The sequence below is a fragment of the Dermacentor variabilis genome, chromosome 4 (genome assembly GCF_050947875.1).
Source record: "Dermacentor variabilis isolate Ectoservices chromosome 4, ASM5094787v1, whole genome shotgun sequence".
Lineage (NCBI taxonomy): Eukaryota > Metazoa > Arthropoda > Arachnida > Ixodida > Ixodidae > Dermacentor > Dermacentor variabilis.
This window is the reverse complement of record NC_134571.1, coordinates 18,303,689-18,321,832: the sequence shown is the minus strand read 5'-3', so window position 1 is coordinate 18,321,832 and position 18,144 is coordinate 18,303,689. Positions and strand designations below refer to the sequence as shown.

The following is an 18,144-nucleotide window of genomic DNA, read 5'->3' as shown; positions in this document are numbered from 1 at the left end:
TGCTCAGCGATTAATAAAACGCCAACTAGGGGACTAGCTTATAGGGGTTTGCAAAACAAATCAAGAAAACAAAGAAGAAAAAAGTTCGCATTGGTGGCTGTGAATGAGCCTCATCCCTCTGTCCGCTGGTTCCGTAATGTTGTCTGTGTAGCAGCGCCAAAATTTTAGCCACAGAGGCCAACATCTCTGCAATATGCCCGCTATCAACAGTCCATTCGCGGCACAGCAACGAAACCCAAACGCTGGACTCGTCAAGCTAGCTGTCTAGCACGCGTGTGTTACTGGACATTCCGATGACACCGACAATGGCACGGCCGGCGGAACTTCTCCGCATACCGTTTCGGATATTAGCAGTGGTGACCGTGTTGCTTCCCTTCACTTCGTTCGTCTTCTGTGTCCTATGGTCGCTCCTGTACAACTTTTCTTCAGTCACGTCGACGCACTGTGGGGTACGCGTATACCTTTTGCATAATTCATTGCTCCCAGCTGCTTCGACGTAAACGCGTACAGTACGTTTTCCTTTGTTTAATGCCTCCGAAAGACTGGATACACAAATTCCCCATTCAAAGGTAGAAATAAAAATAATTGTATGTGAGAGGGGCTCAGCTACGGTTACTAATGCTGCTGCACTTTACACACTAGCCCCTCTTTATTTTTCTTTATTTTTTTTTCGGCGTTCTACGGTTCTGAAAGCAGGGGCGTTATCGGGGATGCCCGATCGCGCCCCAGGTGTTAACTGTTGTGTCCGCTTCGTTCCCTTTGTTTTCTATCCTTTCTTTTATTTTTTCCGCAATGTAGAACCCGTACCGCGCAGATGGCACGAAGAAAAAGAAATATTACATGCTCACGTCATTGATCAACACGGAGTTCAAGCAGCGGTAAATCGTCAACTGGTCAACTTTCCGTTGCATCCTCCGCCTCATAGTAATCTGCTACGAACTTTCAGCCTGGATTTATATTCTTTTTTCCCAGCGGAGTAAAACTTGATATTTTCGTTCTGCTTCGGAATGTAAACATGTGAAAGAAAGCAAGGTTAAACATATTTAACAGGCTGTTTTTTCACAGTAGCAAAGTGAAGGCGTGTGTTTGTTTATTTATTTATTTATTTATTTATAATACGGTCAAATTACTACGTATAATGCAATATGTAGTAAAGGGGTAAGAACTGAATACCTGGAATTTGAAATCAAGCTTAGATAACGAAAAATTATGGCTAATTCGAAAAAAATAAGAAAAAAATCGGTGTCAGTGCATTTTGGCGCAGCTTAATACAAATAAGTTGGACCAGAATGACAATTACGCCAGACTTAATGCCATATCAGTCATAACAGCTGATGAGAGGACATTCATAAGGTATAAATAAACGTTACACCTCGTTTGACACTCTTGTGTCTCTTGATGGGTACTACCATGAAGTAACATCACTGACCTGGTTGTCACAGTAATGATCAGTTCGTTGGTATACTTGATTAAATATAATTGTGATGCTATCTGTTGTGTGTGTTAATCTCTTATACATTTGAATTAAAGCAAGTGTACCATTTCTGTGCAGCTCATGCAAAGGCTATTCTATCACTGAAGCTTCAGTACTTTGGGCTTTTTGCTAGGACATATAGTAATTTGGACAAAAAGGTTCGTGTGTAAAGCCAAGTGCTTTTTGTGTGTGTGTGTGTAAATGGACACATGTCCATAAAGATGAAGCAATTTTAGAAACGACCTCTGAATGCACAGTAATCTGAATATTGCCAGTCTTGTTTTGGGGAAACAATGCTGTGAAACTATTGCTGTGCCGCTCAACCAGCATTGCTTACATGCTGTATTCTGATTGTTGCTTAACCAACTTGAAAAATATGTCTACTCTATATTTGAGTTTTCATTCATGAACATCACAGTCTAATCAAAACAGCACAATATGTCAGCCAGATTAAGAAAAAGATGAAACATATAGGCATTAGCTTTCCTGCATTACTGTACTAGCTGACTTCAGTATGTGCAAAAATCATTTTTTTTTTTTTTAGATCACTCTCGTATAGCGAGACAGCAGATAAGGAATCCTGCCAGTCACTTTGCAGTGTTTGGCTGAGTGTCCTATAACAGTTACTGCATTTAGATTAGACATCAGAATAGAATAAAAGATTCTACATTACTGAAATTAACTGTGCTAACTTGTAATGTTCTGCTGTACCAGCTTGTTTAAATGTTTGAGTGTGAAACTTGGTGTGTTGTGGTCGTGCTGTAGAATGATCTTTTTCAGGAAGCTAAGTAGAAGTGGATGCGACAAAAGAAATTTGTGGGCAGGCACAGTTACCAGTAGGAGTTCCTTGCAGCAAAAGCTGTTGTAAGCATTTCCATGCAGTGTTTGCACTGGTGGGACGGTGTCCTTCCATCAGCTTCATTCTTCATTGCAAGTATGAAAGAACATCTCTCGTAGCTTTCAATTCATCGTATTAGCAGAAGTAGGCGGAAAGGCATTTGCCAAAGCAGAACTGTTTTGTCACTACTGTGAATCCTCAGTTTTGCCAAAGAAATATTTTGATGAAAGTTGCAGAGGGCTGTTGAGCAACAATGATAGTTGCACAAGATAGCATGTACGAAGCTGGTTGCTGCATGGCAACTCCTTAGCTAAGAAATAAGTATTGAGCATGTAGACACATCTGCATGGGCACACAATGGCCTGAGAGCTTGTATGCAACTCAGAACAGGCTCAGGCCATCTTACTCTCCTTTGTCTCTGGCTTGGGCCAGTGCCAGACCAAAGTACCTTTGTGTCAAACGGGTGAGCTGCATACAAAGCAAGGCTACTTCAGGCAGTGATGAGCAAATTGTTTGTGTGTCGCTGCAAAAGTTTGTCACAAGTGATACAGCGTGAAACACTGAGTCCTACTCCATTTAATATTGGTCTACCCATCACGGTTACCTTTTTAAACTTTGGTTGAAACATGAGGAATCTTTGTTTCACAGTTATTTAGTTGTACATGATGGCAGAAACAGAATGGAATCACAGTAAACGTTACTCACTGCTGTGTGGAGGATCACACATTGAATGTGTGACCTTATGCAAACAAAAACTGCTTGAGTATGGCAGCATGAACTTCATGCACGAAATGAGGAAGTTGACAAGCTGTGTGAGAGTTTGCTGTCGAAAGAGAAGAAGTATTGCTGAACTTTTTCATTCCTTAACATAGCTACAGAAAAAAAAAAATCTGCTTTATAGACACTGCCCTCTTGAATTCCTGCAGGTGGCAAACTATCTTCCATCTGTCAGTGCAGCGATAGGGGGCCACACACCACAACGCTACATTTGGCGCTTTGGGATCGCCCTACATTCTGCTCCTAGGATTCTCATCAGTGCTATGTACCATCGCTACTACCAGAACATGCTTGACACCCAACATCAGTATGTTGCCCGAATTGCCTTCTGGATAAACGTTGCCGAGATCCTCACACTGCTGGGCCTCTCCAATGTCACATCTACTGAAAATTATGGCAAGTGCTTTGCTTTATCCAAACACTTGGCTTGTCTCCAAGGGATACTATACTCACACACACCTTTCTGTGGCAATGAAAGAAAAGCTGCCCGCGCACTGTGTTTCTGCACCAAGTAGACTGGTAGGGTCTGACAGCACCTTTGGCACCATGGCTTTCGGTCTCTTAGGACAGATACTAAATCAATATAGCTTCAACGTTTTCATAGACAACGGTTTCCATTTGTCTTAAGAGGAAGCTTTAGCCCGGGTGCTCCTATCTAAATACATGTAAAAGGAGAATTCGTTTTTCTTGGCAACTGCTGCACCAAACTTGGCAAAATTGGTATGTTACACATGAATATAAAGAAATTTTGTGATATGGAAATACAGCTTTTGCAAGACCCTTGTAAAAGCTGGCCTGAGTAACCAATGTAACAAATTCACGTAAGATGTAGTATGACATATTGAATTTGTCTGCTTTGAATGATCTAAAGGATGCCATTTACAGAACCGCGATATCTGTTCTTGATGCAGAGCTATGCATTTGTAAACTTCGTGCTTCTATGTTTTTCAAACGGTCGAATATTTGAAAATCATTTTAACGAAATCCAAGCCCTAAATCGAAATTCCGCTTCCAACAGTCACTAGAATTTAACTTTCTCTCTCAGATGCAACAAATTTCATTAAAATCGGTCCAGGGGTTATCTCAGAAAAACGTTTTTGCATTTTACATGTATTTGAATAGGCCGCGTCGGAGTTTGGCCTGAGCTAAAGCTTCCTCTTAACATGGAATAGAAAGGCATCAAAATAATTGAAATCTAACACTCAGTCGTGTATTTGTTATATAAATAAGATGTTTGTTTTATCTTCCACAGTTTAAGCTAGCATGAAATAGAATGCAGGACTTTTTTTCTGGAGCCTTGCTTCCCTAGTTTTCCCTTCACTGCCACAGAAAATTGTCCGTGAGTAGAAACATACATTGAACCAGCCTACTCAGTTAAAAATTTTACAACAGTCATTGTTCACGTGTGCATAGACCTTCTTTAGTGGTGCTCACCTTGTACTTTTTTGTCAGAAGCTTTACCAGGGTAGTGTCACTTTTTGTGCCAAGAGAACTTCAATTGCGATTATTTATCCATGGCAGACAAATTCACAGAAAATGTTTTTTTTTTCTTGAATAATTGGTGGAGAAGTGGCCAAATTCGCTTTTTATTGTTCCATTTTGCATTTAGCTGCTATTGCTTGTGCTTTGCTGTATTCTGTAAAAAAACTGTATTCCACTTTTTTTTTTTTTTTGCAGCTGTCCATGAAAAGATGTTTGTAACATTCCTATTGTGCTCCCTTATGTACATGATACTGTGCTGTGTTATACCAAGTCTCGGTCGAAGACGTTCACTCTCAGGACTGGTAAGCGGAGCTACTGAATGTGTTCCTATCAGTAATAATTGCTTATTGCCTGCTTTTCTTGTCCCTCCTCTCTTTCATAGGAAGCATACTCCTTGAAGGTGAAGAAGCAGCTGACTACAATGTCTGTCATCCTTTCTCTTCTGTGTACCTTCTTTTTCGTCCGACATACCACACACTGCGAACCAGGAAGTGAGTAGTCTTTGTTGACATTTAAGGGGGCATTACAACAGACAGTGGCACTTAAGAGGCCCAGAAATGGCCTTTTATTAATGCTGCAGTTTCTTAATCTCTGAGGTTTTCCTGCAAACCTTCTGCAGGCTGTAGCATCACTAAAATGTATCACATAACAATAAAATTTGGCATAAGGTTTATGATATCGATTAGCACTAGAAATTTATCTGACAGACACTTCAGTGGGTGACCTTGCCAGCCTTTGCTGCACTTGAAAGCAGCAACCTTTGCTGCCTTACCACTCCAGAATCGAGTAGAATATGTTGGTTGGTTCAAGAATAGGGGATACATGTTAGTGCAACAGGTGACATATTAGCACTGGCCTTGTTCTTTTTTACTCCCTCATACTAAGTTTTAATTTCCATGATGCAATAATATGTACCCCCTGCAAAGAATTGCATTGTGCGCAAGCACCTTACATTCTGTAAAATGGACATAATGGGATGACTGTTCAAAGTTGTTTTTTTAAGCAGTGTTGTTCCTGAACACCTGTGTGCTATGGTACCTACAGAATATAAACAGTAAAGCTTGCAGGCCTCTTTGCATATGTTGACAATGACAGCAGGTAAAGAACATTATTTTGAGTCATTCTGGCTCAGATAGCATTCATTGAAGTGATTGTGAAAGCTACTGAGCATATGAGGTGCTCGAATGGCTCAACTATATTGAATTTACTGTGACTAGTTATGTCACATTAGTATGAAGAAAGCCTGTGGTAGAGCCTGGTTGCTGTTATCAACCAAGGTCCACTGACAGGCCTTGTCTTCGCATTAAATGTTATCGCTGAGTAACATTAATGCTCGGGAGTTCTACAATGGTATTTCTAAAAAATTTATTTCAAAGTACCTTACAGGCCCCAAGGGGAGCATTGAGTAAGGGGGCCGTCGTTGAACAAATGACAAGAGAAAACCAATATATGAGCACTAAAACATGTGAGCTAAATATGTTTATAACGATCACATGCTTGGCAAAACAGTGTTACAAGTAAAAACGCTAAATCAATATAGAGAGTTGTCAGGAAAGGAATGAAAAGTACAGTTCTCGGTAACATAAAAAGCGACTTATCACTTGCGCAAAATAATGTACATAGCACGAGCACATAAAACAAACAATATTGAAACAACAACAAAAAAAAGAAGACATGGCACATATGTGACACGTATTATATGACATGACATATGTACAGATGAATATATTTGTTATGATGAAATCTGTGGGTTCAGTAGTTGTCTGAATTTATCATTGCTCATTTGCGTGACAGTGCTGTTAGGAAGCAAATTCCATAACCGAATTGCTTGTGGTAAAGCCGAGAAGTTAAATGCATTAGTGTTGCCATAAATCCGAGTGAGGCTTAAATCATTATAAAGCGCTGATGTGCAAGACACGCATTCCAGTGGCAAGTTTGATGGCTTCATTTCGTGAACATAGGTACGGAGCAAGAACAGGAGTGCTAGGTCACGTCAGCTACTCAGTGATTGAAGGGAAAGGTAGAGTTCTATTTGAGTAATGCTCAACTGGTAGCTGTAATTTCAGGAAATGAATCGACCAGCTCGGTTTCGGATGGCTTCTAACATGTGGTTTAAGTATTCATGGTAGGGAGACCATAGAGGGGACGCGAACTCAAGCTGAGGGCGTACAAATGATAGGAATGCTAGATGAGCAGTAATGCAAGTTGCAACGAATATATCCAAGAGATTTGGAAGCGTTTGCGCATATGGTTGTGATGTGAAAGGCCCAGGAAAGGCTCAGTGTAAGATTTATGCCTAGATATTTATATACTGATGCCTGAGGTACTAGATTTATATGTATATAATAGGAAAAACTATGAATTGATTATTTTCGCATGAATGTCATTAGTTTGCATTTAGATGAGTTAAGTTTCATTTGTCAGTCTTCACACCATTTGGTAACAAGATGAAGGTCCTCTTGAAGAATGCGATGATCATCAAGGCTGCGAATTGGTCAATATAATATGCAATCATCGGCAAAAACATGCATGCAGGGTGAGATGTTATTGGGCAAGTCATTGATGTGAATAAGAAAAAGCAAAGGTCCTAGTACGCTGTCCTGCGATACACCAGAACTGACATATGCAAGGGGTGACGTAAAATTATTAATGACTGTAAATTGCTGACGATTTGTTAGAAAGTTACGAATCCAGGAGAGCATTAAGCAGTCTAAATTGAGAACGGATAACTTGGAAATTAAATGGCAGTGAGCTGCACAGTCGAAGGCTTTGGAGAAGTTGAGAAAAATGCAATCTGTTTGAAGACTATGGTGAAGACTGCAAGTCTGTAGTGAATTCCAGTAACTGTGTCTCACATGACAAGCCTTTCCTAAACCCATGTTGGTTAATAAATAAAAATATATTCGATTCCAGATGATGTATGTGAGATGCAATGATATTGGACTATAGTTTTCTGGGGAATTCTTGCTGCCACTTTTGTGTACTGGTATCACTTTTGCAATTTTCCAGTCTAAGGGAAGCTGGCCTGATGATAACGACTGGCGCAAAATAAGACAAAAATTTGCTAGATAGTGCGACTGTATTCTTTAAAATTTTTTAGTTAATATTATCGACACCCGAAGAAGTAGTCAACTTAAGGTTATTTATGAGACCTGTGATACCATCCTCTGTTACATCGCTGGATTGCATGTACTGGTAATTTAGATCAGTGACTTGTGGCAGATTTGAATAGTCTTCTAGTGTGAATATGGATGAGAAAAATGCATTATATGGCTAATGTCTAAAGACTCTGGCTGTAACATGATGATGGGTTCAGCTAGTTTGTCATTGTTCATCATTGAAGGTGTTTAGGATGAGCATGCAGATATTTATTAAACTTATTAATTTTTAAGTTTGTTTATTCGTTTCTAATTCAATTCTGAGTGAACCATTGTCTTGTGCTCCTGTGAAGACCTGCCACACTCCTAGGATGGAGTTGTTGTCTAGTGATCATGATTAAAACTGCTTGTCGATCGGTGGGAATTCAATGTTTCACGTAGTGTGTACACAAAAGAATTCGAGCAGTACATCTTAAATTGAGAAGTTTTCGCCTGCGTTCAGTCTGTGTGCCTGTCATAAAAAAACTACAGGTATGAAGAACGAAACAAAAACTATAGATCATAGCATTCGAGGGCTCTTTAACTGCTGTCCCTTTCATGACCTCAGCAAGTGTGCTGCCCTTTTGCTAGCCATTTAAGAGAGGTTGCACATGTACTTCGAATTGTTGTGTTAATGCAGCACATTCACACTGCACATTAGTTAGACAGTACCCTTTAAGCCATAATGAGATGTGTGAGAGTTGATGTTTTTCTATGCCCCCTTTCCCTTTTTTTTTTTTCAGTGTACACCCTCTTTTCAGCAAGTGAATACATTGTGGTGATATGCAACATGGGATTCCACATGACTTCCTACTGGGACTTTGCAGACAAGGCGCTTTATGTTTCAAACCTTCAGTGTGAAAGCACAGAGGACAAGGTCAGCTGAGTCACTACGACATAGTGTGCCGATATCTCTCTGAAAGATGCCCTTGATCCCAATTAAGAGTGAGCTTGGCTCCGCTTGGAGTTCAGCGTGGTGTAAACACGTCATCGACATTTCCGCATTGTGAGCATGTGCACGTATCTCATGCAAGCAGCTTTACATAATCATCTCATACTATGAAAGCCCATATGAGTCTGCTCCATCATTCCTGGTACTCCGAGCTGCTGCTAATTGCCTGCAAATACCAAATGATGCTGAATTGACACCACAGTTGTTGGGCTAACTCCTGTCATTCGGGGTGGGACCAAATGTCCATCGTATAACAGCTAAAAATGGAAGAGGGGGTTGGCATATATTGTGGTCTTCAATCCAGCTTGTCTAAAAAAGGCAACACTTGACCTCTAGTGTTTCGACCTCATCAAGATGTGTATATTTCTTTTGAGCAATCTGAGGTCGCAACTAAGGCTGTCTTGAAATGTTTCATCTATCAGGCTATGCCTTTTTTTAAGCTGAGGTATGACTTGACTGTTCTCTAAAATCACTCTGTGAAATGGGTTAAAACTAAACCTGGCTTGTTTATGCATTTGGTGCAGCCAAAGCATGTGTGTGGCAGCAGCCATTGTATCTTCATTGTTCAAAATAACTGGAATTTGGCATTGAAAGATAGGCTTTTCCTGCTTAATTGCCCATTGAGACTATAAAACAGAATTGAATTAAGCAATAAGATGTGTAAATGTCAGCTTAGTGAAATCTGATAAATGTGTATGCTCTCTGCTGTCATAGCTTGGCAAACCTACAACACAATCTCCATTTTGATCTTGATATGGGAGGCATGAATCTGCATGACAGTTTTACATTGTAAAAGGCACAACTAGTGCTGTAGTGATATTTCTTCGCTTGTAAAATATTGCAGTAGGTAGCCGTTCTGTGGAAGTCTTCATCAGTGTTGTTTAACGGAAGAAAAATGTCCTTGTTTTTGATGCAGCCTTTTCATGTAATATTGTGTGTTTTAATGGTTATATGCTTTGTACATTATTAGCATTCTTGTATGGGGGACAATGTATTTTGATATATATAACTACAATTTCTTTTAAATTGTCTACTGCTTGTAGAGACTGTCTCTAGAATCTGAAGTGTGATCTTATTTTACTGGTGTAGGGATCTCATTTTTGTTGTGGCTTCTGTAGAATGACAAGATTCGCTATTGTACTTTCATTTCTGAAGTTCAGGTTATCATTGCACTTTCATTAGTGTTACAGTGAATAATGCTAAGCTTGCTAGAAACCCAACTATTTGCTGAAGCAGGCTACAGAAATGCTGGCAGGTATTTTCACCTAGCCAAATGTTATGAAGCTTTGCTGTCTGTCTACTTGAATAAAAAGCAATGCTTGCCTTAAATTTATCGATTATTTTTTATGTATATTTTGCATGCCAAGTTTACAAACCAGGCTTTTTATGTAAATTATTGCCCTCATATACAGAGCACTGTCTAGCACTCGCATTGTGTGTTCCTCATAAATATCACATTTAGCTTCATACTGATGTTATGCCGCATGGCAAACTAAGTGGGAAAAAAGATATCACTTGCGCTACCAGTGTTAGGCTAGCATCAGATTCGAGTCTGATGTTTTCATTTGATGCTGGACTTCTCAGTTCAAAAGTCTGGAACACTGGGCACTTATTTTACTCGGTGCTGCAGCATTTTTGCTTGCTCTGCCTCGTCAAGCTTGTTGTACGTGATAGTGTTGGCACTTTATTACTTTTGTTTTGTTTTAGTTGCGTGGTGGTTGGACTTGGCAATTTTCTATGCAAGCTCTACATTATTCCGAATAATTGTTTTTCCAGTGGTGTTTATTGCTTGGCATAAGCCTTCTTTAGAAGTTGCATCTCTTGCACATTGTGTTGGAAGCCTTGTTTGCCATGTTTCCAGATGCCTCTTTGTTGGCATCCTAACACTGGGCTTGGAGCTGTGACGCAAGATGATACAGTGTGTGTGTGTGACATACACTCTTGGTCAAAAGCGTGCAGGTGACGTAACATGTTGTTGGAGCTAGGCGGTCTTGCTGCCTCTCATGCAACTGCAAACCTCTAAAGAGGCATGTGCAGCGAAAGAGCTTCCCAAAGTTCTTCACTCATGCTGGTTGCAGATATTTCACATTTCAGACATGCCGATTGACAGTGAAAATTGATGCGCTTTGGCTAATTGTTACACCACTTGTGGGAAAGAAAGCTATCTACAAAATGCTGTGCCCACGAATCACACTACTTTGTCAATAGCCGAAAAAAAAAAAGGTGTGCTTCAAATACACGGCTATGAAAACAATAAATATTTCCAATTTGCATGTCCAGCGTTTCCCTGCCACCACCCACTCCCCCTCCTTCTTTTATTTCCAGTATTTTCTGTTTAGCAGGCAGTGGACAGCAACAGCATATCAACTATGTTTAATTTTGTCACTAAATTATGGTGCATTGCTAGCCTCGACAGATTGGTGTGTAGGAATATCTTGAGCTCAAGGCAGAGGTTTTCTAACTGTTATGTTTGAAGAACTCTGGTTCTCCCAGCTCTTTACACTGTTGGGGCATAGTTCATATGATGGGAGTACATAGGACCACGAGTTCGAATTCCAGCCACATGTACGACGACCCTTAGTGCTAAAAATGGCACACAGAGTATGAATAACACATAATGAATGCTAATACATCAAATGATTTGCTATGGAAAAAGCACCACGCAACATGAAGTGGTTCTGTGGCAGCTGAAAGACTGAGTGCCCCTCGTCATGTGTGCACATGTGACCTTTGAGCAATCAAATTGTTTAAGGTTGATGTGAAATGAACACCTGCATACTTTTTTTCTTCTGGTTAGGTGCAGTGCACTTGCTTGTGTTGCCTTGGCACACATGTGCTGTATAACTGATGCATACTGACCCTCGTTGTAAACGAATCTTCCATAGCTGCAATCATCAGCACCTTGCCCCTTATTGGCTTTGAGCTAAGTCTAGCCAGCACGAGGCCATCCCTATAAGGAAGCATGTGGTAGTGTTTATTTTCCATGCTCTTTGTCCCATCTTCAGTACTCGTCAAAACTGGCTACAAAGTTGCTGCGCAGGCTTATGGAAAACTGCCTTGCATACTTTTGACAGCACATTTGGCATTTATATCTAAATGCCAACACATTTTACAGCAGCTACTCTAGTCAAGATGGCAGTGGCCTCTTGTGTAACATTTCGGACGTTGAACCTCCATCTATTTTTTTTTTCTTTTTTTAACACAGACTGCTGCTCACAGATGTTATTCGAATATATACAATACTTATTTCTTTCATAGCCCAAATATGGTGTCTGTACTTCCTGATATGTAACTATATAACCAGGCAAAGTGCGAGGAAATTTCACCTTCTTGTGGCTTCCCCATTCCAAAAACTTGCATGGGGGGCTCTCATTTCACTTTGATTAATTATTCATTTACGGGGCACTAAACTCTTCGGCTCAAAGCTGACAAATGTTCATTGGCAAGTTGCAAGTGTTCCAAGCCTTCAGAGGCCAGAATCTTTTGTTCATTTGTGAGCAGGTTGTACTGTTGATTTCCGCAAGTTCATTCTTGTTTGCCTTCACTGTTAACCTTTGTAACAAAATTATGCTTTGTTAATAATAATCTTTATTGTACTTTTGTTTCCTTGCCCATTCATTTCTTTTTCCAGTATTCAAGCTTGCTTTCTGGAAATTGTGTATGATAAGCTTGTTAGCGATGAGCTCATATAGTCCAAATAATCATGAGCAGATAGTGCACTCCTATCAACCTTTTATCACCTTATGATTATTTAACTTGCACTGTAGTGTTGCTTTTCAGGGCCATGGCATTATTTTTCCTCTCTAGCGAATGTTAATGCAACATGATCATGATCTTGCACTTTGGATGCAATGCCGTTGTCTGGTTACGAAGTCCACACGTTACATGTTCAGTTAAAGGTTATGCAAGTTCATATTTCAAGTGCTCCTTTCTTTTGTAAGTAATATTGTTCAAGTTATCAATTACACTATCTGTTACAACAAAGATTTCTAAGAAAGTTTCTCAGTTTGGGAGGAATCATTGAATATCAATGCACAGATGACAATGCATAGAGTATTGCAGTCTGATGATATTTAAAGTGCTACCGTTTTGGCAGCTTTGAAAGCCAGATCAGCTTGTTCAGAAAGCCATTTTGTTTTCTAAAACCATTATGCCACCACCTCCATTTCTTGCTGATAAAATGAGGGTGTTGATCTCCTCCTCTGTTCCATTACTGAATAGCTGATTCCAGTGTTCTAATTGTGCATATATCTGCGCAAATTAAATGGGCATACCTCGAAAGCTTATCTTGCTCTGAAATGTTCATTCTCCTGTCTGGTACGTAGACTGGTTATGTTGGTTCCTGTTTGACAAGCAATTTCAACTAATTCATAATCGTGCCCTGTGACTGACTTGCTTCCTTTGCAATAGTTGTATTGGGAGTGTCCTTGTTATACAGTTCAGTAGGTGGTATGCCTAGGACAGTCTTTAAAGAGTTCAGAGCATTTAACACAGTGTTGAACACTTTTGCATGGTGTACGATGAATTCAGTCCAACATAAATGATTGCTGCAATTACAGGATCACATAGTCAGGGATGTATAGTTACATACTGTGCATGGCCCTAAGAGAAATGGCAGCCATCATAAGGCAGGCAGTTGCAGCCTTTCCCAGTGATCATTGCCAATTGGAAAACCAATGATGGCAAAGTTGGCAATTGTGTTTGCTCTTTTCTCCATGTCCCACCCGTGTGCAACACCTCGCCCAATGTTTGCGACTTAAGAACAAGCTCAGACACTGGTCAAATGCAAGCACGCTGTCTTGGACAACTACTGAACTGATTCTTAAGGAATTTGGTGCAGTTTAGAGAGAAATTTACGTTTTATTGACTGTTACAGTTGAACTTCAGTTTGGGGTCACAGTAAAAGAAATAGCCAGAAAGATAAAATTTTAAGTGATCAGTTCTCAACTCGAACTCTACATGAAAAACAAATATCATAATTCTATGAACTGTATCTCCTAGGGTCAAAAAGCAGACAAATGTGATTTATTCGCTTACAACTCTCACAAAATCGTAACATTAACTCAAACTTCTATCCAGACTAGCGGTATATTTTGGAGTGGTGTTCACAGTATCACGACAGTTGTATGTATTGTTTAAAGTTGTAAACTTCAAGACTTTCGTTTCTTTTTCTTTTGGAAATTCCTCTAAAAAACTCGAGGCGTAAATAAAAAATAACCTGCTCTCCTCAGCCAGTAGATGTTACTTAAATGCAGCAAACCTTACGAAAATCAGTTCAATGGGTGCTGACCAAAACCATTTCTATATATTTCTCCACGGTAATACTTCCTCTTAAAAGGACACTAACATTAAATTATTTTAATATCTTATGTTCATAGACTTGCTATAAAAAGTTTGATCCTTACTAAAGACCAAACTTCCATTACTTAAATTCTGTGCTGAAACAGTAGTAACGGTCTGTGCAGTGTTGCAGATTTCAATTCATTATTTTTTTCATTTCATCCAGGCAATGATGTTCTTGACACTTGTTAGTTAAGTCTTTTCTTCCTTTAGAGTTCATTGTAGTCCTTTACTAATTAACTATCAACCAAATACGAGCAGATGTTATCAAAATTCATGATGTTGCAGCTAGCTGGTGTGAGAACTTTAGGGTGACATTGCTGCTAATCTTTTACTCGCTAAAATCTTTTCTCGTTTGCCAAGATAAGGCATGGCAAGAGCTGCCACTTAGCTATTGCAAAATACATATCAATATTGTTCTTTATTGTCCCTTTAATTAGCGAACACTGTTACACAATCAAGCAGCCAATGACTTCAACTTCTGCACTGCATATAGCCGTGAGAAGAAGACATTCATTGCTTTGCAGGCAGGCGTAGTGTTTCTAGGTGGTCTTCTTTGCCATTTGGGAACCTGAAGTTAATTTCGTCCGCTAAGACCACATGCCCCATCAGTCTGCCATTGAGCAGTAGGACATCATACTTTAATTGCTTAAATTAAGCATAGTTGAGCCACAGAACCTTGAGGGAGAAAGATGTCTGCCATTGAAGTTCAGCTTCAATTAGTTCAACCTGGTAATGTCAAAATGACTGATTGACATGTAGATGAGTGCTACAAGTACTGTATATACTCGTGTAAGGGCCGCACTTTCCTTTCCCAGAATCTTGGCTGGGTGCGGTCCTTACACGAATCAGGCCGCCTGCTGAATGTTCGTACTGTTTCTGCAACTGTAGCAGAGGGTAAGAGAGCCGCAAATGACTTAATGCTGCAGTAAACGACCTCAGGTGCTGGCCTATGATCCCTGACTAGTGCCGACCCATACACGGCTCCCTTCTCTAGAGACAAAATGCCACCGATCAGACTGGAAACACTGCCAACACAGCCGAGACGACACACCACACAAAGAAATTGTGGCACGGCAGCGCCAGCCTAAGCGGAGTCGATGGAAAAGCTGATAGCATCATCCAGCAGCAACGAAACCAACTTTGCTTTCCGGCGGGACGTTAATTTTTCCCCAAAATGTTGCCCTCCAAAGTGGGGGTGCGACCTTACACAAGTATATATGGTATGTGCCGAATTATGGGAAAGCTTGCTTATGCTTTCACAAAATGCAAACTCTATGTGATGTAAATACAAGTGCCACCACTACACCTTGCCAGTTTATGCCATATAACTATGCAGCAACACTGCACTCGGCCAACATTCAGCCTACATTTAATAACATTCACATAGCCACATCCAGTTTCAAAACCTTCCCGTCTTTCCACACAGTAGTGAACTTGAAATGCAGTTGTTTTTTTTACTGTGGTTATGAGAAAGTGGTACGTCTAGCCAAGTAGATGTATGATACAAATGTTACGAACACTCTGAAAGTGTTCTTTTCACATTTGTATGCTTTTTAAGATTGCAAATCCTTATGTGCCTAAATGTGTTACTATAAAAAGTGAAAGTACTGAGTTTGCTTTCTTTAGGTACTGTGAGTGGTGCATAATAAAAGTGCTTACTTCTGTTTGGCATATCAGGCTGTTATTTTTCATCAAAATGTCCTTCAGAAAACTTGGCCACATTATAATGGGCTCCATCATCAAGCAGGTGACACTCGAACTAATGGACATGCTTGTTGGAGAGAGATACACCATGCAAGTACTTGCACTCTTGTAAAAGAAACAGAGCAAGAATCCCTGCAAAATATAGGCTTGGGAGAGAATTTTTATGTGCTGCAAGCCAGAATTCTATCATTAGTGCCCTTTTAATGAAGCGGCAGTTAAAAGCTCCAAACTGAGTTTGCTGCGTTTGTCCTTTTTCCTATGCCGTCACCGACAGTCGTTGTTATTGTCATCTTCATTATCGTGTTACCACCAGGCGATCATCTCAGCCTCACCTTGGGTTGAACAGAAGGAACTTTACTCGCTACCACCACTGCAGATAGGAGGTCTTTCCTCTGTGGCATTGTGCAACTAGTTGGGAGCCGAGCATACTAACCATTGCACTTTCATGTGGCTTTGGGGTTAGGCAATAGCGCAGGGTTTTGCCTGTTGCACAGAATGAGAGTGGTGCCATCCAGTGCATGCATTTTGGAGGCCACAACAGGCAACACTGTTGCAGACTATGTGTGCGTTCGAAAGTAGCCATTTTGAAGAAAATAATGTTTTCTGCGAGAGCCTGCTGTTGCCACAATGTGCAAGTTCATAGACAGAGGAATAGTTGAAGCGCAAAAATTATTTTTCTTTTGCATAACAGGCAAATGCTTTTGTTACCCATGATTAACTCTGGCAATTAATGATACTGGCAACAGCACTGTATTCTAACCATCACTGCATGCAATAAGAATCAGATTAAGGGTTGCACAGGTGTCCTCAACATATAGCTATTTTTCCACATAGTTGCTCTTGGTGACAGGTACTGCATTCAGACCTCTGGAGTCCCACGTAACGCAAGACCTATAAACTGTACGCTGTCTCCTTGCAGGAACGACTGCTGCCATTGAATCAAGATGTTTGATTGGTTGTGCCACAGAGAGAAAGATCCTTGAACAGGAACATCAACATTCCCCTAGCCTCAATGTGCTGCGTGTCACTGGACATCTGCACATTTCCAGGAAACCAAAAAATTGCCACTGAAACGTCTGGCGCTTTCTTTCCAGATCTAATTACGTCCTCGAAGACTCTACGACCAGAGGCTCCGACTTTGCATATGTAAATAAAACCCTCTAGGATTGTCCTTTCCACTACGCCGAAGGGAAACCAGTTTTAAGCTAGGACTTCGTATTTTATGAAATTGAGTATATACTGTGATATTTGTTAGTGCAGGAACTGGGTTCCTGTACCCGTTTGTAATTTCTGCTTTTGTCAATGACCAATCTGTTATGGAATCTTGCGCAATAAAGCTAATTTGTTTGCAAGTGGTTTACTTCATTTTGATGCGAAAGCATCGAATGGCCCATTGAGTGGAAAAACCAGCCTCTGTACTCTGTAGCAGTGAAACAGCATCTCAATTCCCATTGGTTGCACACCATATCACAAGCATGCCTCGACAGAGTTTCCATTGGCTGTGACACCATGTCACAAGCCCACCTTAACGGAGCAGAGCGGGTGAAAGTGAACACCTGCTGCTATAGCACGCCAGGTGTGCGAGGGGAGAGCACATCACCAGGATGCCACATTACCCTCACTCTCTGAAACCGGCGCACGGTCTATATCTCTCTCGCCCCCACTGGGCTTAGCTGCTGCACGTGCCTGCAGGCCTTGGTGGCCGTTGCTGCTTCCTCGGTCTTGTCACACAGGACATCAGTGGCATGCGGCGTTCAGTTGGACATTAATGCTTTCACATTCACAACTCTTAAGTGCTTAGGTGTCCTCGGAATTTTTTTTTTTTTTACATTATGCAAGTAATGTAATCTTCAAGAAGTTCAAAGTGTCCAGTGACATATTTGGTAGCACTGCACACTACCGAATATTGCATGAATAGGTGTGCATATATACAGTCTTTCTAGTAAACCACCGGCTTGTTCACATTCAAACTTTGCGGAGAGGTGGCACATTGCAGCGCATGCTGTTTAACAATGCATTTAAGTGCATCGCCTGCTTTTCTCATACACGATCAACCAGACGTCCATATCTCCTGCTGCAATGCCAAACAAATGGCAAGGATAGAACAATGAAGCCATCTCTTGCTCGAACCATGAAACATCCCTTGTGGCAAGTTTAGTCCCAACTGACATATGATGCCACCATCTTGTGCTAACCAGAGGCCTAGATTGGGCCTTTGTTTCAGCAGAATCGACATTATAATGCAATAAGCATTCTTGGGATACTTCACACACTTTCTGGTATTTATGTCTGTGCGCATTTCTCTTCACCGATTTGGGTCCTTGGGTAGTCAATGGCTTAATGGGCAAGAGCATTGAGCTACTGTGGCCAGGGAACCAACTATGAAGCCAGCTATCGAACTCGCATGAACCTCACACATCAACTTGGGTTACTAGCC

At 40.7% G+C, this 18,144-nt stretch overlaps 1 protein-coding gene across 3 annotated transcripts; it reads left to right on the top strand.

Moving 5' to 3' along the window:
* The first annotated feature begins 96 nt into the window (after positions 1 to 96).
* LOC142578728 (acyltransferase PGAP2-like) lies at positions 97 to 17,059 on the top strand. 3 transcript variants are annotated; one of them, XM_075688242.1, is made up of 6 exons: positions 97 to 449; positions 3,239 to 3,485; positions 4,767 to 4,873; positions 4,954 to 5,062; positions 8,452 to 8,585; positions 16,627 to 17,059. In XM_075688242.1, the coding sequence occupies exons 1-6, from the start codon at positions 294 to 296 to the stop codon at positions 16,657 to 16,659; spliced, it is 786 nt and encodes a 261-aa protein (XP_075544357.1). In that variant the 5' UTR covers positions 97 to 293; the 3' UTR covers positions 16,660 to 17,059. The 3 variants fall into 3 exon arrangements, with proteins under 3 accessions (XP_075544357.1, XP_075544356.1, XP_075544358.1); XM_075688241.1 differs by lacking the exon at positions 97 to 449 and adding an exon at positions 696 to 878; XM_075688243.1 differs by lacking the exons at positions 97 to 449; positions 8,452 to 8,585 and adding an exon at positions 696 to 878.
* The last annotated feature ends 1,085 nt before the right edge of the window (positions 17,060 to 18,144 follow it).

What these genes read in the sequence shown, in the direction of transcription:
- LOC142578728 (XM_075688241.1), top strand. Translation starts at nt 711, where the DNA reads ATGCCCGATCGCGCCCCAGGTGTTAACTGTTGTGTCCGCTTCGTTCCC. An exon ending in GACGTTCACTCTCAGGACTG is followed by an intron (nt 4,874 to 4,953) that starts GTAAGCGGAGCT and finishes TCTCTTTCATAG; the next exon opens with GAAGCATACTCCTTGAAGGT. An exon ending in GTGAAAGCACAGAGGACAAG is followed by an intron (nt 8,586 to 16,626) that starts GTCAGCTGAGTC and finishes GTCTCCTTGCAG; the next exon opens with GAACGACTGCTGCCATTGAA.